The following is a 23,319-nucleotide window of genomic DNA, read 5'->3' on the forward strand; positions in this document are numbered from 1 at the left end:
TGGATGTTATTTTTATATCGCTCATTTCTGAGGCAAAACAAGAACAAAATTATGAGCCACTTCCCGCGGAATCCACAGTCGGCGCTGACAGTAGCTACGTGAATTCTCGAGAATACGCGAGGATTCCCCGGAAGACACGATTCCTTTTTTGGCTCCTTTAGTTTTATGTTATACAATTGACATAAAGTTATGTACAATTTCTTTGCAAAAACACTCTTCCATTCCATTCCACAGCGGTATAAAATGAGCCTTAATCCTTTCTAAAAAGCCGGTTATATAAAACACGAAACAAAAAAATCATTTTTTTAAACTGAGGAAATCGAACCCACAGCCTTGGATTCAGAAAGCAGGGCCACTGCCCACTGTGCCAATTGGCCGTCAAATATAATATCATAGCATTTACCTTGAATTTATAAAAATAAAGCTTCATCATCAAATCACGTCCCACTGTTGGGCCAAGGCCTCTTGAAAGGCGAGGGTTTTATAGCATAGACACAAAATGCGCCTCATTGCGAGTCGGTGTTGAACTGTAATAAAGCTTATATCATTCATATTTTGAAGTCAATACATTTAGAATCCAATAAATATCTTTCCGGTTTGTATCCTCTATTATTTAATTTAATGGTTTAAAAGTTCATGATAGCTTTTTGACATACCTACATTGGAAGTAATGATTGCAGCATCAGAAACCAGAATAGGCGTAAATAATCTAAGATTGCAGCAAAGTTAAATTACGATTATGATTACTTCTATAAAATGGGGATTGATTTTAGAGGGCGCCACAAGAGGTCCAGCGTGTAAAATTCAAAACATAATTGTTAGTTTAAAAATATGAAATAACATATTAAAAAAGGCGTTTGACCCATAGCCCGCTAAGTTAATATATTAGGTCTATGGTATACCCAGTTCGCTTATGCGTCAACTGCCGGTATAAATTGGCATATTGGATCCCCATTAAACTTAATTTTAAACAATTAGTCTCTGTATTAACTATGATGTTATTAGTTAAAGTGGTTGTTTTTTACACCTATAGTATCGTTATGTAGCGATAAGGCCACCAAATTGTACTCTCTTGCTTTGTATTTATATCTCTGTAACTACTTTTTTTTTTCTTTGGTGTACAATAAAAGTGTATTCAGTCATTCATTCATTCATTCAATAGATAAATTTTTAACTCGAAAAAGACTTTGGGAAGACGATTGCTGTATTTTAAATTTTCTTTATTGTAAAGTAATCAACATTTATTAAGAATTCCAAACAATAAATATTATAAGTGGCACATTATTTAACACAAGTTTAAAAGTAAAAATAGAAATAGATTAAAATAACGCTAATGTAGAATAAATTGGGATCACTGACATAATTTCAAAATCACATTATTGTAATACTAAATTCTAAATATACATTATATTTTAATTCAAATCGCTTTTAGCTTTGCTTTACATTTATTGCTTATAAGTTACAAAAATAACTCAATTCAGTTGTGATAAAAACCTAATTAATAAAGCAAGTAAAATCTAAAATCTGAGGTATTATTGTTGTTTAATAAGAGACTATCTTGCCAATTTACGTTAGTGAACTTTGACATTTAGTGTGACAATCGAAACATGTAACTAATGTATACTTTCATTTGCTTATCAAAGTTCCACTTCTGGGCACAGGCCTACTCTCTCATAGGAGAGGTGGTTTTAGAGCAATGACTCACCATGTTGCTCCAAAGCGGGTTGGTGGATTTTACCGACTATCACAAGAAAGTGATACTAACCGGTACCTTACAGGCTTAACATGCTCTCCGAGGCACGTGATTAATAGAAAATACACAATACCTAACGATTTTTGGACCGAGCCGGGATTCGAACCCCGGACCTTGTGACCCGTGAATATGCTAACCACTACAACTAGGCAGTTATTTTATTTTAAGTACAAACTATTGTTTCATGAATTGAAATCCCTTCCGAGTGGCTGATCCTTTGCAGTTTTGAGCTATAATACACAGTTGTAGCAAAAGCAACATAAATTTAACCAATAAAAATACAATACTCGAAGTCACCGAACTTATGACTGTTACAGTCATAAGTTCGGCGATAGAGATACTGTATGTTATACACACAACATCAACTCTACTAAATAACAGAGTTTAACAATGGGGCCCGCCTATTTCAAAGATGAAAAGCATAACAAATTGTTTAAATTGTATCTTAATTATTTTTTGTGTAGTACTCAGACACAAAAAAATTATTAAACTAATAACATTCAGCTCAATTGACGGCATTTATGATCTTAGATCGTTAATTAATAATAATATCATGCAATACATACTTAACTAGTTTTTATCGGTCTTGTCATATTACGGGTTATTTTGATAACGAATGTATGGTGCAGTTGTTCAGGGGAACTGAATGAATGGTTATAAATTTGCCAAAACAGTTTCGGAGATACATTGTGCCTATCTCACATAACGTGGGATAAGAGCCAGAAGAAGGGTATAGTCTATTGAACACCTTGTATGGTATTTTACGAATAGGTTTACAAAATGGCTGATATTTATCCGATATTATTACTATAAACCTTATCGTAATCAATTATGAAGTATTAATTCTTTAACATGTTTATTCAAATGAAGTTATTTATGATTTTTTGTTCGCTCACTTTGATAAGAATTCGGATTATTATATTTGTACTTTTGTTACTATAATTAACACATAATACGACTAAACCCTTTTTATTTAATATCGACTTGAGTTGCGATACTAAAATTGTAAGAATTACAGTGTAGCAGTGTTGTGCGCTTGTTCGATCTGAATCCTAGAAATCACGCTTCGATACAATTGTGTTAAGAAACCAAAGAACTTTGTAAATATTGTTCTTTTTGAAACACGATTTAAGGATTATAATCTGTCCAGAGCACACTACTACGGTTATGGCAGTTCATTATCGATATACTCGACGAATAATTCTATTTCTTTTTTACAACAAGTCTAGGTCCTTTACTCTTTTTATCCTGAGAAGTGCTGGGTTCCTCAAATCCATATTTAGCCTTTAGTCTTTGCTTGATGAGAAGACCGCGTATAAGTCTTCTCCAATTACCATATACTCGTGCTTCAAGCTTCTCTTGCTCCTTGCGCTCTTGATCCTCTTGATCCTAAAAAAAAAAATGTGGAATCATCCGTGTTTCGTGTCACCTGGCAGTTGTGAAACATCGTAGAAAATATGCCTCTAAGTATGGGTTTTTAAAGGAAATTAAGCTACAGGGCATGGGTCTCCTATAAGAATGAGAAGTGTTTATTGTGTGTATATAGTGCTATAGTACACTACGTACAAGGTTATCGGTCAATTGCGGATTAACACTTAAAGTAACACGTAAAGTCCCCTTGACAAAATGGTGGAAAACTTTCAAGCAAGGTTTCCTCACGATGTTTTCTTTACCGTTAAAGCAAGTGATGTTTCCCATTTTATGTTGTCATAGTAGGTGACCTGTATTGAGGGCAAAGAATTACCTTTATCCAGGCTTCTGTGATAATCTCTTCAAATTCCGTGCAAACAACAAATCCGTCATATACAGGATGGGACCAGCCCCCGTTAAAATCAAAACCAGTCATTGCTGGAGCACAGTCTATGTTCAACTTTTTTGCTACACGATTCAATCCAGGCACTGCAACAAAATATTGATTTGTGAGACTAATAATTTTGCACACCAACAGAATATATATTTTTATTTATTTATCAAAGCCCAAACAGTTTACTTAAATTAAGAATAAACACAATGAAAATAGCATGTTCACCAATCAAGTAGCCGCTTGTAGAAATGTTGTATACGCGTCACCTAGTTGCCGCGAACGAGAGCAGCACTCGAATTTTAAATTTGTAACAGTTAGCAAATTTATTGCAATTTTTTAATACTCTCAAACAACTAGTGTCCGCCGTTTTAAAAAAACATAAATATACCCAGCGCGTGCGCATACGCTTATTGGTACGGCTGCTGAGAGCCGTCGTTCGGCAAAAAGTGTTTTCTATAAAGTGCCGTGTTTAGAGGTACATTATTTACTGTCTCTGGGACTTATCTGTGAAACCGAAACGTTAATAGTTTTGGAGTTAACAGCTGCCATAGTTTTTACTGAAAAAATCAGATTCAGCCTAACACTAACATCAAATGCTAAAATAAAATCAAGTGACTCGAGTGACTTTGTGTCGCGTAGCGTAGGAACTAAGCGCGTGTCGGTCTTTTATCTGCAATACGGTTGTCATAAGTTAACACTTAAAATGTTTTGAATTAGTTTTTAATATTTTTACAGGGCGATTCCTTATGAACTATACTTATATTTAACAGTATTTCGAAATTCGGTTATACTATACGTTGGATACATTACACATACGGAGACAGTTTATGGGCTAGAGATTGGATAGACAACTTTTAACCCGCAAAAAATGCACGGCTCCTATAGATAGATCAAGGACAAAATAAAATTTTTGAACGGTATATGATTACATTTCGAGTGCTAGTTCATTGTTACTTTTTGTCACATATTGCATCATTAATATTATATAAATTTATCAAAAATATAAATTTATATAATATTAATGATGCAATAAGAAGAACAAGAAGTTCTAGTATTCTGAAAATACTGGCATAGTCAAAGGCAGATAAAATATAAATAATCTATATATTATATCTCAATTCTCCTAACTCAAAAAGCAAAATTCAATAAATACTTTGTAAATTTCAAAACCAGAGTATCAGAAAAATAATTTATATTTTCGAAATATGCAACATTTGATACCTTCTGATGATCAGCAAGAGTTCCAAAAGCTATAACACAAAAAAGCTTAGTTTTCCGTTCAACCATTTTAAATAAATTTATTATATTTTGATAAAGAAAACTGTATTTTAGATAAATAATATATGAAATTGGTATATGTAATGTTTTCACCATTATGGATTAAATAAATTTATTATTATATTTTATTAAATAATACTCACATTTTAAATGGACAGTTCCTTTCGGTAACATACATTCCTTGAATAACTCAACATTGCCATATGCATTGCGTGGTACAACGCCATTCTCTGCGATTGGCGGCTCATAATCTTGAACTTGCCACGGCCCGAACACTTCTAGGGGTTTATCTGTTATACATTTATTTGAAAGCTGAAATATTAATGATTGTGTGTACTTTTAATTTGCAATATTTTTAACAATTTACATATAACAAAATCTCTTATCAAAAAATATATATTGCACATTTTATCACGTTACAACAGTAGCGTTAGTATGTAGTTTGGTACAACATATGCGCGTTCGCAATCGAGGCGTCTTTTTCACATAATAAACTATACCGTCAAAGTAAAATAGGCCTTATCTTAGGAGTCGCAAATCCCTAAGCATTTCTGATTTTTACTGAAGAATTGTGGGCAAATGTGAGCTTTAAAACAATACGACGCATAAAATCCATTTCACTCTGCTGTTTAATTATTTCAAAACTAGAAAGCGACTACTCGATTGCGAGCGTATAAATCTCCTAGTGACCCACTTGCTTGTAATTTTCATGTTCAAAATAAAGCTTTTACCTTATCCCATTTTGGTCGTGCCTTAACGATTTTGTAAGGTTTTTCACCAAGTTTAACGACTTTAGCTTCTTTGAGCCATTTATCACGTGACATACAAACGTACACGCATTCTCGTGCGTACACAGGCTCTCCGCGAACAAATCCAAGAGTTGCTGCATCGGGCGGATATATGGCTTCGAATTTTAATAAATGACGCGTTAATGCATATAATGGGTGGTTTTTATATCTGTAAGAATAATGGAGTTTTGAAAAGATAACAGTTTAAAGTATGTAGTTCTGTGTATGAATGAAATGAAATGAAATTTATTGTTAAAATATTAGTCATTTTACAATAGTGTTGGGAATCCTAAAGTAAGTTTTAAAATAAAACCTGTGTCTCAGGGTCCCCACTCTCCTCCGTTTACATTTATCTATCTTAACATAGAAAAACAAAGTACTTATAATCTAACATGCTCATAATAGTGTGTGTGTGTGAGTATGTGTATGTTAGTGGGTGTGTATGTGTGTGTGTGTTTGCGTGTGTGTCATAAGTGTGTGTGTGGTTGTATGGTTGCGTGTATGTATAGAGTCTCTTGAAACATATCACACAGTAACATATATGTGTATAGTATACATCCCAGTAACATCAAAAATTAGAAAGCACTGAAAGCATGTTTCGTACACCGCCTTTTGTCCTGATGTGGATATGTAATGAGAACATACAAATTCTATGCAAGCAATTTTTATCAGCTTTTAACTGCACATATTGACATTGTACTGAATTTGATGATTCTGGATACTGTAGAAAACATTTTTAAAATTAGATAAACTATGAAACTTAATGTTAATAAATCAAATACTAACTCTCCAATGACTTTAGGCAAAGGTGCTTCAAGCTGCATTCTGTCTAACCGCTCATCTTCTTCTCTATCTCTCGCAGTTTTTGGTCCTAACCACGGTTTTAAAGCCACTTCCCACCAAAGAGATTCTACACGTTGTTTACGGGTGATAGTATTCCAATGTGGTACATACTTTCGAGTTAAATCTTTCAAGTAATTATTGTTGTCCCATCCAACTGCATAATTAAATGGATGTGTAGCTCTACCCTATGTTGGTTGAGAAATATTAATATTGTGTCAAAATTGTTATCAACATATTAAAATAATGTATATGTTTTGAACAGATACTTACGTATATTTCGTTGACGCAATGCACATTGCCTTTAATAACATCTACTGCAACCCACTCTTCAAGTTCCTCTACATATACTTCACACCAAACATCACTTTTGTTAAGATTGTTCTGATGTAGTTCATCATCTGTTGAGAAAACCCGCCGATCAACTTTTTTAACAGTTTTAATTTTTGATTTTGGGCTTATTTTACTCGGTTTAAAATCTTCATCGCTTTCTGACATTTTACTTTTCGGAGACTGCACTGGCAAATAATAGCTATCTTCATCAGATTCTTTTTTTATTTTCTCTGAAATTAACAAAATATGCATGGTTATTATAAACTATACCATAATATGAACATTGCTTTTGCATTAATTGATCTGTAAAGATAGTACATTAATAAATGTTATTTTATTTCATTGCGCATATTGCATGTATGCTAACCTTTGACTATTAACTTTTTGGCATCTGCTTTTGCTTCCTTAACTCTCCCTTTTATGATATGAATTAGGTCATCTCTTACATCATTCTTCACGTTTGCCTTTCTTTTTAAGTCTTTATGGCTTACTCTTTTGCAATCTTCAGAAAGATCGTCAATCTTTTTCTTATTAGTTCTAGTTGGTTTTATTGTTTGTTTATCAATATTACCAGTAAAATATTTACTTTCAGTTTCATTATTTTGAACACTTTTTGATCGCGCTCTTTTTTTAGTTTCAGTTATATTGTCGCTTTGATGTACAGGTTCAGATGTTTTTGAACGTTTTCTGGTCGTTGCTGTTGAGTTATTAATTGAAGAAAATTCATGGTTTCCAAAATACTTACTTGAAACACTGTCATTTTCATTTGTAATTATTATATCAGGCAATTTTGCTGAGGTCTTTTTAGAGGCAACTTCATTTGTGATTTCATTTACTTTAAAAGAGGTATTTTTAGAGTCAGTTTTATATGTGATTTCTTTTGCTTTCATTTCAGGTTCTTTCACAGAGGTCTTTTTAGGGACAGTTTTATTCGCGTTTTCTTTTGGTTTTATTTCAGGTTTGGATAAAGCTGTGCTAACAGATTTCTTGCTGCTTCTGGTCCTTCTCGAGAGCGTGACTTGTTCCACAAGGTTTTCAACACTTTTATTGTCTTTCGGTTCAGCTCCCACATTATTTTTTGATTCGATACGATTTAGTGACAGCGATTTTCTAGATTTTCCTATGGCAATTTTATTGTTGATATCAGTTTCGTGGAGCTTTTGAGGGCTTTCTTGTTTTTTATTTTTATTATTATCTTTCTCAGGTTGTGTCGTGCAATTTCTTCTCGCTCTTTTTGGTGGCGATACACTACATTGATCAAGGTTACTTTCAGTGCTTACGTGTTTTTTAGAATTTAGTGTATTCCTAACTCTTCTACTTCTATTTGTTAAACCGTCATCACTACCATCTACCTGCATAATATTATCACTGTCACTGGAATAGCTCACATTATAAATTCCATCTAACTGAGGTATTTTCTCTTTTTTTATATTGCTAACTTTTTGCTTGCTGGAGATATCTTTTTCTACTTTTATTGACTGTTTTTTTCCTTTCTGATCTTCATTTTTTATATCATTCTGTTTAGTAGATAGTGAACATAATTCAGAACTAGGAGGTTTAATTGGCAGGGTGACAAAATTAAACATAACTCTGCATTGTAAACCAAGACTTCTTAACATTGAAACAAATACAAAAACTATATATTTTTTTGTACTGAAAATTCTGCTTTTTATTTGTTGTTGTAATATATCTTTTAAAGTTGGTGCTTTTGGTCTAAATTTATTTTCATGTTTATCCTGCTTTAAAATAACCTTGTCCTTATACCAGGAGGTTATTTGTTCTACATACTTCATATCTACTCTTTCTCCAGGATAGCATTCATTGGATGGAACTAAGGATAATGCAGCTGCGAGAATAGATTGATCATTTAATACTCCACTAACGTAATTACCATGAGCCAACCAACATAAGACATGTACTTTATGCATGTACACTTGATATTCTTTCTTTACTCTGTTAATTTTTCTTTTCATCATCATTTCAACATCTAATTTTTTTGTTTTCCTACAAACAGCATTTGGAATGTCAACAATAAGCTGTAATCCTTGTTGTGGTATAGCTTTAACATCTGAAAAGTAATAAATAAATAATTTTAAACATCGCCATGAAGATTTCAAATAAAACTGACTTAACTTATTAAAACACATTGAACAAGCTTTAGTTTTTTGCACCATTCATCAAAATTTCATGCGAATCTTAGCGACAATGACCGACGACTGCAACCAGCGCTAATGAAGTACTGACTGACGCAAATGGCTAGACATTTATTGTATCAGTCGGTCACAATCGCCGGTGGCGGTTTTTGGTCTGTAAATCTGAACTCACCAAGATCTATGATACTCTGATGAATGGTGCCGGTGTTGGTGATGGTTAGTTTTACTTAGTAGCTGTAAATACTACCTTTGACTTCCTCCCAATCTTCCATCTCAGAATCGCTATCATCATTAACTACTTTCTTTTTGCGTTTTTTAGAATGACTTGAAACACTTTGTTGTGGTATTTCCTCCTCCCCAAGAGCTAGCAAATCCTTTACATTAGAGTCTGCTTGTGCATCAATTTTTGCAGTATAGCTCTGAATTGATATTTTTGTTTCCTCCATTTTACTTTTATGCTGTTCCAGTTCTAAGAAAGTCTTCTTAGCAACTTCTTCACTCTCATCTTTAATATTATTTGACCACACCTGTAATATGCATAGTAGAAAACTATTTAATCAACAAAAGAAAAATTGTTTTGACTAAATAAAATAATAAAAAGCGTAGTTTTTAATGAAAATCTTAAACTTACATCTTTATATTCAACATTAGATTCTGTATCATTTTCTGAATCATTGGACTTTACTGATTCAAAACTTGTTATATCCTTTTTTATAGTTACTCTTGGAGATTCATCATCACTGCTGTCTGAAATTTAAAATACACTTTTTAAAGTAACAATTCAGTTGTGGTCTTAATGTGTGCATAATCTAATTGTTGCTACTTGATTAGATGTCCCGTAGGGCTATGTCTAAATTACAGTAATAAGTGTTGATATATAAGATTTGTATTGAATTTGAAATTGAAATGGATTTGTGTGTCAAGTTAAACTGTTTGGTCTACCATATATTTAACACAATATACATTTAGGATTTAATTCACAGTAATATTTATTTTCGGTAGCTCATTAGATGCAAATAAGATTTTCAAAGTTAAATGTATATGTTCAATGTATGAAACATATTTTGTATGGGTGTGTGTGTGGGGCTGTGTATGTCTATGAATGTGTGTTCATCTACTTCCTCTTTTTAAGTTATATATCGTTGGAAACGAAATATTCATTGCTATGTTTTTACATACATGTAGTAATAATGAACGAGGAATTTTTAAGAATTTTTTAGCCTATGCCTTGTAAAGTGAGTAACTTTAGCTTATTTATTCTGTACAGATTACAGTATGTGCCTAAGTAATTGAATTATTTAAACCTATATTTAAAAAGTTCTATCCTTTTCCATGAAGAACATAGTGTACAAAACACTAAGACACACTCTCAGATAAAGATCTATCTGTACAAGTTGTAAGGCAGGATTTGCAAAATTAATTACTTGTTCTAGCATTAAATACTTTTTCATGATCATCTATAATAGATACTCTCTCTCATAGGAGACAGTGATTCAGCACAACCCATCACACTGATCCAATGTAGGTTGGCAGGTGCAACCAAGGTTTAAAGGCTTAATAAGCTGTCTGAGGCACAGGACTAGACAATGTCAATCTGTCACAGAACCCAAATACCTATTGGCCCAACCCAGATAATAAACACAGTACTTTGTGATCTGGAGTTGATGCACCTTATTAGTTTATTTGTGTATTCTAGTTATGTGCTTTATCATTTTGCCTGCCTAGTAGTTCAATATGTTCTCTACAGTAATATATAAAGTTATTCATGTGTCATACCAAGATATGATCTGGGCTCTTGAGGCTGATAAGGCTGTTTTGCTTTTAAAAATGTATGTGTATTGTTTTTTATTCCAAGGCTACAACATGAAGTTTTAGTATCCAATAAAATACATACCGCTTTCAGAAAGATTCAGAATGGATGGTAACAGTTTATCAGCATCTGTTAAGTCTTTAACAGAAAACAGTACTGGCGCTTCATCAGAGTTTTCTTCACTGTCCTTTTGTTTATTTATTTTTGTTATAAAAGTTTTGGTAAAATTAGCTTTGTTTGGAACTTTTTTTTGAATGGTTGATGTGCGCTTTGTTTTCTTTTTGCTTTTTGTGTTTTTAAAGTCTTCGTCAGAGGAAATATGGCATTCCTCTTCCTCATCAGAGCTAGGGTGATCAGGTATTTCCGCTTCAGAACCGGAATCACTAAAATCGTGTCCATCTTTTTCTTGTTCACTTTCGTCGTCGTCTTTGTACACTGTTTTGATTACCTTTTTCCTAGTTGTTGGCATCGTAAGCTTTAGGATATTAAGTCGATATGTAACAGAAAAATATAAAATTGTTGTGAAATTGTTACCTACGAATTACGTTTTAAAATAACAACGAACGAAATTATCGAATTGACAAGCACTGCCGCCAAGCTTTTGAAGTAAGCTGTCAAGTGTCAGTGTCAAACAGACCAAAGTCACATGCCACAAATTGATAATCCTTGAATAACCCTTCATACGCGTTTATTTATGTAGCCTGCTTTTATTAACTGACTTGATATTTGAAAAAATGTTGTTGGCGTTTAAATTTTACAAAAGCCATTTTGGGCAAATTTACTTTTAAATGCAGTCTTACATAATTTTTCGCGATCTTTCGAACCGTGTTCTCACATTTATTCTACATTACAAAAGTAAACTTGGTGTAACTACTAAATAAAAAATAGGATATAACACAATCATTTTTGCACATCAATGATTAAAGAAATTGAAAGTAATATAAAAATAAATAAAAAGTCCCAACTAGTGACTGTAAAAAAGAATTTAATGGGCTTATACTATAGGTAACTACATAACTTTATAACGCAAAAAAAATCTAGTCACATATATTTATCATAAGAGATAACAGACCTAGGAAATCTTTATAAAATCTACGCAAACAAAAATGCATAAAAAAATTAATTAATAAATAAATATATTACGACAATGCATACATCGCCCACAAATTTAAGAACAAATGGAACCCTCATTCAGCCATTATTGCATGCAGTGCATTATGTCTAAAAACAGTGAAAACGCCCTGCACACGTTTCACTTCACACTCGATGATTCTTGCTAGTTCACAGACTTTTCCCCTTTTTCCCATTTTATGGTAAACGTTTAGAACATTAGAGTTAAAATTTACTGTCAACTGCTACATGGAATGAAGCCACCGCCTTTTCGAGATACACTACTAAAGTGAAACGGTTTATGATGCTTCAATATTAGTCGTGTACACGACTGTATATTGTACACTGTGTACTGTACTGTATGTATATTCTTAATTCTGTGACATCGCCATCTAGCCCCAAAGTAGGCGTAGCTTGTGTTATGGGTACTAAGATGACTGATAGATATGTTTTTGTAAATAATTTACAAAAATACTTATAAAATTCAAATAAACACCTAGACACTGAAAAACATTCATGCTCATCACAAAAAAAAATTCCAGTTGCGGGAATCGAACCCACACCCACAGCCTGGACTCAGAAAGCAGGGTCGTTACCCACTGCGTCAATCGGCCGTCTAAATTAGCGAAAAGGTATTCAGAGATATATTTTGTGTTAATTGTAATCATGTCAGCCTATGCCAAAAGAAAATAAATGTGTTTTATGAACTCAACATCAGAAGGATTTCAGTAAAGTACAAAAAGAGAGATTCACATAAGAAACGTTTGCGTGAAAATTGATCAATGCCCAAAATTTATACTGAATTCAGCTAATAACAATAACTAGGTACGCAATCTATCTCATCTTTCTTTTCAAGCAATTCTTCTTCAACCTCAATTCGAAGAGGATGTATATATATGTAAACTTCATCCTCTTCATAAGTTTGAGCGAAGTTTTGAAGAGTAATAAATAAAAGGTTCAATAAATTAAATAAAAAATAAGAATATTTTAAGTATTTCGCTTTCACTCAACTTACCATTCTTTACAATTAAGGTAACTAAAATTCATCGTTATTCATGAAATAATTTTTATTTTTAGCTTATAGAGCAGAACTTCACTAATAACTATCGTACTATATAGTTTTAATTAAATAGGAAGTACTAGTAAGTACCTAATAGGTATGTTAATAAAATATATCATTATAGATAGTACCTACGTAGGTATTTATTAATATGTCTAATGTAGAGGTATTTGGCTTCGATTTGCTTAAAAGGTTTTATAATTTACGGTAATGGAAAAGGTTTTTGTGTTTGTTTAAAGAATGGTAAATGGTCTGAATCAATCCCGTTAAGTGCTTTTCAACAGAGCTTTATTGCTTGTACACCGATGTCGAGTGGATGAGTCGCAATCCGCAGTCATGTCTATTGATATCTACCCCTTTTTTGCTATTAGCTAATCTGAGTAAACTGTACGTACAATAAATTATCAACTTCTATCGAATGATGTAACGAGTCTGAAGAATAAAAAAGAGGAAGTAAGTAGTACAGTAGAGAAAAAGTACAGTAGAGCCAAATATAGGTAACAAACAAACAATAATATACATGTTTATCTATTGAAATTATCGTTCAGCTTAGTTTCCTTATTGGCTTAAATGTTTTAACTATTATATGGGAGAAAATACTGATGAACATACCTACAGATTACAGAACACCTGCCAATCGTATCATCTGTCGCAAAAAATTGTATACCTGACCAACTACGTTAGAGATTACAACATTTTTCTCTTCAGTACTCTCGCTCAAATTGTGTCAGTATTTTGGCCCATAGTGTGTTAGTCTCGCAAATTGAAAAGCTGGATCGCAAATTGAAGCTATCTGGATATTAGGAACGCAATGCTGTAGATATAATAGGTATAATAGGTATAATATAAATATGTCAAATATGCAATTCCAGAGTGAATTAAAGAGATGTGAAGATCGTCAGTCATTCTTCGACAAATGGTACAACTACTTACCGCGCCACCATACTTACCCCGCCTGAAGCTCTTTCAGACGTTCGCGCACATGTAGGCAGATATTATTTCCTATAAACTATATCTACGCTATAAATAATACTTACTTCCAGCGTTTTGGGACCCCAACGTCCATCGGTTCTCCGAGCGATGAGCCCGCCCATTGCCACTTCAGTTTCGCGAATCGTTGCGCTATGCTGGTAACTCTGGTTCATCAACGGAACTCCTCATACACCCGAAGTAACCTCGATAAAAAAGGGGAATCTAAAATCTTCACATAAAATAATAAAGTTTATTTATTTATTCCCATCTTACATTTTTGTCATTACAGGAAAAAGTTATCCTAATAGAAGTTAGAAGAGCCATCCTTTACGATGGACGACGTGGTAGTGTAGGAAAATAATAGCACCACTAAATCTGTAATCCGAATGTTTTGGATTACTACGAGATTATTATTTACTAGCTGTTATTACAGTTTTTTGCAAATCTCGTGGCAACCGTTTGTTTTGCTGGGATAAAAAGCAGCATATTATTTTAGGTATTATTTGTCTTTTCAACTTGCGAGTTGCGAAGTAAGGGTGTAACGGAAGGACAGACAAAGACACTTTTGTATTTATATATTATTAGTAAGGATACGGATTTCGATCGTTATCTACGTCTGTTCGAAACAGATGGCGAATAGGTACTGTACCTACTGAAATGCATTTTGAGACGTAGATTTCAATTAGGTAAGTAATTATCCCTACTAATATTGTAAATGTCAATGTAAGTTTGTTTCTTACGCTTTCACGCAAAAACTACTAAACCGATCCTCATGAAACTTTGTACACATATTCTTGGAAGTGGTAGAAGTAATATAGGATACTTTCTATTTCGATATTAAGCTCGGTTACTTTGGGAGAGGGGATGAAATTGTTTGAAGATTTTACACCATAACTCCGATATGTGTTATAATATGTGTTTAATTTTGCCCAAACTGTGGTTGGAGATAGAGGACAGAACTCTTCAGCGGACAGCAGAAAACCCCTCATTTAAGGCTTAGCGATACTGAATACTTTAATTTTGGCCACATATTGTCGAGTCCGCGTAGTGCGCTTGGTCCTTATAGCCTAAGCTAACGTAAATAACTTCAATTGTTTGCTGCCTTATTGTTAACTTTAATTACATTTTGAATTAATTTTGTAATTAAAACGGAAGCTAGAGCGCGGCGCGTGAACTTTAAGTGGCTGGAAACGGATCGACCCCGGCAGCGGTATGAGGCGCGGGTGGAACGGCGCTTTTAGATGCAATCTCTGAGTAGATTAATTAATTCTGAGGTGCCGGTTATCTCCTGTTATCATTTAATAAAGTTATGTTAAGACTCGGGGCCTGTCCCAGCTTTGAACAGCAAAGTAGAAATATTTTTCATGTTAACCTAACCTGTGCCCGCTGAAAGGTATCTTAATAGGCCTAGCCCTCGAGGCCATGGATGCCATTGGCAATAAGTGGAACCGATATTTGCCTTTTTTAACTATGTTAGATACGATATTAGATACTATAAGCAGTATTTTCATCCTGTTTTTAGTTTTTTTACACCGAGTGTAATATTATTAGGGTTATAATATGTTCGTATGTTAAGTTCATATAATTATCGTATTTATGTAAGTATTTATGTATTTTTGGGGTAAAGTTTCAAATCCTTTTATCATCCCAAGTGTAAAACGCTATATTAAATATATTAAAATAGGGGGCTGTATAGCGTCATTTTGGCTGTGTTTTTGAAGATACGTAAACCTGCCAATAAAACATCACTTTATCTGTTTTAGTTGGATCTACACTACACTACAAGCAGACTGAAATAGCTTATAAACTTGGCTGAAAGAGCTTATAAACTTGGCCTAAGTATTTGAAATAAATGATTTTGACTATCAATTTTTTAGCGATGACTGGGTTGATTGACTGTCCGCGTCTGCATTTGTCTTATTTTTACTTAGTGTGCACTTGCTTTAGGCCAATTTGTGAGCGGTTTAATTAATTGTTCCCAAATCAATCTTTTATAACACATAAGATAATATATTCAGATAGTAAAGAAGGTTGATCTTATGATGTGTATCGCATATATTGTTATCTCATTGATATGTATATTAATCTTTCATGAGGTGTGCAAGCATCACCTGGCACGATGAAAATAACGAATTCAGAATGCTTTTCAAAACAACACTCTGAGTGCTACATTATGCATGAAGCACTCCATTCGTTGATCCGCTCAGGAGTTGTACTCGCGGCTCGTTAAGCGCCTACATTACCTTACAAGCATTTATTGATTTTGAAAGATTGATGCCACTTTGAAAGATTTCACCTTAATATTTAAATTGAGTCTGATCGTATTCCGACTTAAGTACTTCCAACCTTCGTAATTCTTTAGTTTTTACTTAACTAGGGATTAGTCAGGCTACTAGCACAAAGTAGGTACTGACTATTACTTACACGCTTCCTCATTATCATCATTACCAAAAATCCCACCTCAATATCTTTGTAAGATATCATTGGGAACTTATTTATAACAAAAAAAATTGCTCTATGGCAACCAAAGAAGAAAAAAAAAATATAATAGTTTTTATTACTAGCCTGTATAATATTTAGGTAATTAGATGTAATGTAAAAGCAGTGTATCTATAAGCGTGAGATAAGAATGTACACAGAGTGACAAATCTGAGGATACAAGAAATGAGCTTAATAGTAAGTACCGACCTAGAATAGTCTCCGACCACCATGTCGGAGAAAAAGAGGAAGGATACAAAAATAAAAATAAATTATTACCACTGGCGTACAGGGCATGAGTCTCTTCCTAGAATTACAAGGGTTTAGGTCATTGCTCGAATGATGATCCCATAGTGAAAAGCAGTGTTAGTGGCCGCCTACATACTGGACCATGTTTCCTCAGTCCTACAAAATACCTATATCCAGCTCAGAACGTCTCTAAGTACAGACAACAATCACAGTAAAGGTATTTTTATATGACTGACCTAACCTATTCACTGATGACAAGTCCCAAAAAGACTGGGTTTCGTTAAGGTAAGTATTTATTTAAAAGGTTGTGTGACATTTTTGTAATAATTTATTTTAGTTACATTGTACAACACAACAGTAACTGTAGATATACTAGGTATATATCTAATGATACTCAGCAAAGTAGTGGTCGTTGATTCCCTGACCTGGGATGTCATAGGAGGGATAGTTAGAAATGCAATATTAATGCTCTGCCGAATGGCTGACTGAGTGCATTAACTTAATGGATCGTAGGCAAAATGTTTACACAGTCGACAAACATGAAATAAAAACTTGTAGTCGGATAGAGACCTCTTTGGCAGGATTATCGCTGCTGAGTGCTGACTGAGGACGTACTAAGTTAAACAAACCAAAAGTTTCCAACGTCCTCCGCTCAAATAAAAAATAAACTTATACGACACCTATACGACGCGCGACGTTAGGAAAGAGTGGGATACATTACCGGAGTGGAAAAGTTAAAAAGCTTAAATGTATCTCCGGCGCGGCTAAAAGAGTCTGACAAAAGTTCGACTTTCATTTTAAAAAGCTCCATTACAAAACATCGAGATTCGCTTCCGCCACAACGCCGCCATATCCTGCTGTACTTACTGACGGTGAGTGGGGGGGACGGAATTAAGCCCGAACTTTTCAATCTATTGTGGTAGAAATTCGAATAAGCATATCCACATATACTATAATATTAATAGCTATACTTACATCTTTAAAGTAAATAAGTAGATAAAGAAAGATGGGATTGCACACAGATTTAGATCACATAGTTTTCCGTTTCCACATACCTGTCTGTACGTTCCACTGTCTTTTTAATAGACCGTCAGTTACTCTCACTTGCCGGTTAAATAATTATTTGGTCGAAAACACCGATCGGCATAGCTTAACTGATTTAAAAAACTTAAGTTAAGAATTATTGCTGATTTAAAAAAAATGTGCTCGAGACAAACGATGACATGAGTTTAATAATTTTCCTGTACCTTATAAATACATAAATACATAATTTCTATCCACACTAGGTTTATTTCAGATTTTTTTAGTTAGTTTAAAATATTAATAAACATTCCAGAAAATATTTAGATAATTTTCGCTTTTCAGTTAACTCGTATACTTGACGTCTAGTTTTTTTTTTTATTTTTTAAATATCCTTAATGCCTTGAGGTGTTTTACCGACAATAAGTTAATGGAAGTAATACAAACATATTTTATTGTTATTTTATTGCCATAAAAAGTTAAATGCAATAAAAACAAGCTTTCGAAGCGTGTTTCCCACTCAATAACAACCGTGAAAGGCTTTACCTTACTTACTGATGACCTCCAATGATTTGGCAAATAGGAACGCAAGTAGAAATTTTGAAAATCAATTATTTTGCTTCATGGGTAAATTGTACAGTTAGGTTACGATGTGGGTTTGTATGGGCTTTAACAATAATTATTATAGTTCGTAAAACGATGGCTAAACGTGCTGGCAGAGTTATGGACATCACCAATTTTCTAACTAGAGGCTTCTCGGTGCTACTGAGGATACACTTATATTTAACGTTATATACAGACCACACGAAATGACTATAAATAGTTGCTTGCCTATTCTATAACTACATAGGTACATTTGTGTCTCCCGTCTACTTTACCTAAAATATACTTTAAGTGTACTTCCAACTTTCAATTCGCGAGCTGCACTGTTTCAGGTTTTCCTTGATGTACAAAATTCAATTTAACGGACACTGGGAGTACTTCTGGGGTACCTACGTCTTTGGATTGCGACCCAGTGAGATGCAGTTTTTTCTTAACGTCGTACGACGCTAAACTTGAATTCGTTACATGAATTCATATGTGTACTGCGACTGAAATATCTTAATACTTTTTTATTTTCAGCAAGAATTTCCATTTTGTTTGTAACGCAGCTATAAATATATTAAAATGAGAGCTCGTCCTCATTGTTTTAAACATGACTAGCTGTTGCCCGCGACTTCGTCTGCGTTTGTTTTTTGATGTGGCATTAAATTGCTGCTGTCCGCTGAGGAGTTCTGTCGTCTATCTCCAACCACAGTTTGGGCAAAATTAAACACATATACCTCTATAGTACAAAAATAATTATTTAAATCGGTTATAATTCGTCGGAGTTATGGTGTAAAATCGTCAAACACTCATCCCCTCTCCCAAAGGAACCGAGCTTAATTTCGGGATAAAAACTATCCTATATTAGTTCTAAAACATACAAGAAAATGTGTACAAAGTTTCATGAGGATCAGTTAAATAGTTTTTGTGTGAAAGCGTTACAAATAAACTTATATTGACATTTTTAATATTAGTAAGGATTCCTTTGCGGTGAGTCTGAAATGTAATGCTTTATATCAAGAGTCTTGTAGTGGTGCAGTCTCGACAGATTAATCGGTTAGCTTTTTAGATTTAAGTGGTAGTAGGTCAGTTTGGGTAAAGTATATGTATAGGCAGTAACGGTAGCAACAAAAACTATGGTACGCGGGCACTATCTCGTGTAGTTAATGTTGTTAATGTTTAGATCAACGGGTCAAGAGGTTTTGGGTGCCCAGAACGGACTAAAAATTTTTGTAGTTTTTCTGAAAAGAAATTCAAAGTATCGGCTAAAATGTAAAAAGTAGTGTTTTCCACCCTATCTCAAAAATTACGAAATTTGTCGATCACGATTCCAAGATTTTCAACGCCATATAAAGATAAGGTCACCTTGAATTTCCCATACAAAATTATTAGTATTTTAAATACATTGTACCTACATTATTATTGACTCATCCCTTAGAATATTTAACCGACTTATTCTCCTCACATTGTTTTGAGTTATATTATGTGAGTTTAAAGCATACGAAGTTGTCTTTTAAAGGTACCTATCCATATAAAAAAAATGCTCAAAACTCTTTACTATCACTACACACTTCCATATGGGCACCTACACAGAGCAAAGTAAGTTGAATTCGAGAAGAGTTGTAAGGCTTTGGCTTCGAGATAGTGCTTTTAGGCCCTAACCCCGGGGGTGATGCAGTGGGTCCGTAGAGCTTCTTAAAATGTTTTCACTTACGTATATCTGGGAATACATTACCCTTCCTTCGGGTTACTTGAGGCACACACTTACTTTTAACGCAAAATTGAAGTGACGTAAAGCTTTCACTACGCTCCCGGGTGTATGTTAACTTAAATTACGTTTTATTTGAAATCTGAAACATTTCGCACCTACTTATTTATTATCTTCCATGAAATTTATACGTTTTCTTTTTGTGTGTATCTTCGCTGTTTACTATGTATATTGTATATTATATTAATCACTTATAGCCCTTTAGCAACGGGTTGGCTATATCTACGAGTATATAAAGCAAGTTTTAAATGTAGATTCATTTAATCAGTACTAATATATGTACCTTTAGTACTACTCTCAATAACTTAAAGCATCTCTCTCTGATGTACAGTAGTTCAGTATTTTTTCTGTCGATCTCTTGCTTAAACCTTGTTTAGGTACTATCTAAAATCGCTTACGTCAAATTAATATTTAAAAAACGATTTAACTACAATAAGTTAGTCCCACCAATAACATAAAATTTCAAAGATTGCAAGCAAGCTTTGTTTAGAGTTTTTTGATTTTCAAACGTGTCTGAAGTCTGAACGAATTTGAACCAAATGTAACACTTGTATAGATGTTATACCTACCATGTAATGTTTATCGAGGAAACTAATGAATCCACGCAAAAATTAATAATTCCACGTGGTGAACGGAAACGAAGTAGTTGTACAATAATCCAAAATATTTTAACGTTTAGTTGCCGAAATCTAGTTTAATTAACTTAAAATAGCACTGATAGTTTAATTTTAAGTATATTATACACATTTCAAAGGTTTACTATAAAAGTAATTACATACCTACCTAGCCATTCTTGCATCTACAATAATCACTTAGCTTAATTACGGGCGTTAATTACCGCCGATCTCGCCGGTTCAAATTACGTACTCTAAAACGCATTAGTGCCTGACAGCTGGAGATTATCCGTCTAGCGACGAGGACCGGCTCACGGGCCGGCCGGGCCGCCGCGGGACCGATGCTATAATGAAATTTAATGAGCCTTAATCGCCGACGACTTAATGAACGAACTGTTAAGATAAGTGCTAAGGTCTATTCTTGAGCGCCAAATAACCAGCGAGATATTTTTACCTTCAGAGGTTTAAACTATAAACCATGTAGGCTTTTTCTTTTAAGGCTATAATTTCCATACGATAAAGAAGGATAAAATGAAAAAGTATGCTTATGCTTGTATACACTACTGCTTTTTGCGGAGTATAGCAAAATAAGCTTAATTTTCATAAAATATCATGGAATAGCGCAAAGTATCTGCTTCTATCCGATCGTATTGTACTCGTATATTTAACACATCCCACTAGACTGACGGTTAGTATAATGAAATTGAGTGAACATTAATCGTTGTCGACTTACTGAACGAAATGTTGAGATAAGTTTTAATTCTTGAGCGCCAAATAACCAGCGAGATGACTTCAGAGGTATAAACTATAAACCATGGATACTTTTTAAGGCTATAATATCCATAAGATATAGAAAAAAACGTAAATAGTCATATTTTACAACGGTTTTCTCTGAAGACCTATTGCATGTTTTATGCATGCTGCCGATGGTAATTTTTATGAGATTTAATGAGCCAAAATTGCCGATGATTTCATGAACGAATTGTTACAATAGATAATAGAAAACCCTTGAGGATTCTTGTGTTTAAAGCTTTTATGTTTATGCAACTAATTTAACGTAAGATAGGCCTTATGTTACTTTAAAGCCAAAATAGATTTAGACACCGTCTTTTCCATACACGATATGCATGTCAAAGTCAAAGTCAAAGTCAAAAATATCTTTATTCAAGTAGGCCCATAGGTGGCACTTTTGATGCATACATAAGAATTACACGGTAGTGAGATGATGGCGATAACCACATTCGTAAACTTAAAACTAAAGCTACGAGGGTTCCAAATGCGTCCTGGTCTAAGAAGAAGCCCACAACAAACTTAGCCGGGGTTTTTTTTTTGTTATCACCATCTCACAATGTCATTTTAAATTATTAGAAGAGCAACCTGGTTAGAGCAATAATTTACACCCAAGCTTTTTTATCGATTACGTAGTCCTTTATACTATAATAGGACTTTTCTATAAGCTTACGTTTAATACAAACTTTGAACTTTTTAAGAGACATCTCCAAGATGTCAATTGGTAGTTTATTGTAGAATTGTATGCAATTTCCTTTAAACGAATTATGAATTTTATGCAACCATGTTCAATAGATCCTACTAGATCTATTGTAACTAATGAGTAAGTAGGTGAAATTTAATGAGCCTTAATCGCCGTCGACTTAATAAGCGAACTGTTAAGATAAGTGCGACGCTCCATTCTTGAGCGTCAAGTACCCAATGAGATATTGTAACCTCCAGAGGTATAAACCAATGGGATCTTTCTTTTAAATCTATAATGTCCATAAAACAAAAAAAATTACAATTTTTTTTCGAAGATGCAATGTATTTTTTAAACATTTTATTAGACCGACCGCATAGTGACCGCTTAATACCGATTTAGATTAGTACTTATGAAACGTTATGTTTACATAAGTACTAAGTGGTAAGGAATTATGAGTAAATTATGTAGATGAACGTTGACTTAAACAGCTCTTTTATTCCTAATTGTAATTTGTGTGTTTATGTGCGCATTTTTTGTATATTACTATCGTTATTTGCTGATTTATGTAAGAAATTATTTAGCTCCTTTTTCCTGTTCAGGTGTTTAATAGCAAACACATTTAGAAATCCATAAAAATGAACATCAGTATTAACAAAAAATAATTCGTTATTGTACCGTTATTCTGTGCAGACATAATTATTCTGTTGAATATCAATCTCTGAACTTCTCTGAGAATGCTGTATATTTTTCTTAGGGAATATTTTTAGAATGGTAACACGACTTTTAATGCTATCATTTTGGAGCTCTGGTGATAATAACCTCTTACAACATAAACAAATAAGACGACCAGGGCGCCACACTCTATTCAATTCTGTTTAGGACAATGTTTTCGCAATATAAGCATATAATAGGATTACATACCTAAAAGGTTTTGCTGATACTTTACTTGGGCCGGAAAACTTTTATTTAACCAGTTTCCTTAGCACATTTACTTATTTAAATTACTCGAATGTTTTAACGCTAAAGCTTTCACGATTTTTGTGAAGTAGGTACACAAAAGAACGCATTTGGAAGATTTTCCAATGTTTAAAAAAATACAAGTTTAAATTTTTTTTTTCACGTTAATGTTAATGTTTATAAAATATCTTAATCCTAATCATCGATCGGAAACGATAAGATATAAATCTTTCTCATTTAACCAAAATATAAATTAACGGTTGTTTAAAAAAT

At 33.5% G+C, this 23,319-nt stretch overlaps 1 protein-coding gene across 1 annotated transcript; it reads right to left on the minus strand.

Moving 5' to 3' along the window:
- Positions 1–1,322: 1,322 nt before the first annotated feature.
- LOC120623726 (DNA repair protein complementing XP-C cells homolog) lies at positions 1,323–11,351 on the minus strand. Its single transcript, XM_039889918.1, has 10 exons — positions 10,844–11,351; positions 9,581–9,696; positions 9,197–9,476; positions 7,164–8,864; positions 6,737–7,026; positions 6,410–6,651; positions 5,567–5,792; positions 4,979–5,147; positions 3,498–3,652; positions 1,323–3,142 (listed from the first exon to the last, which is right to left on the minus strand). The coding sequence occupies exons 1-10, from the start codon at positions 11,226–11,228 to the stop codon at positions 2,957–2,959; spliced, it is 3,750 nt and encodes a 1,249-aa protein (XP_039745852.1). The 5' UTR covers positions 11,229–11,351; the 3' UTR covers positions 1,323–2,956.
- Between the last annotated feature and the right edge of the window lie 11,968 nt (positions 11,352–23,319).

This window comes from Pararge aegeria, chromosome 5 (genome assembly GCF_905163445.1).
Source record: "Pararge aegeria chromosome 5, ilParAegt1.1, whole genome shotgun sequence".
NCBI classification, from domain to species: Eukaryota; Metazoa; Arthropoda; class Insecta; order Lepidoptera; family Nymphalidae; genus Pararge; species Pararge aegeria.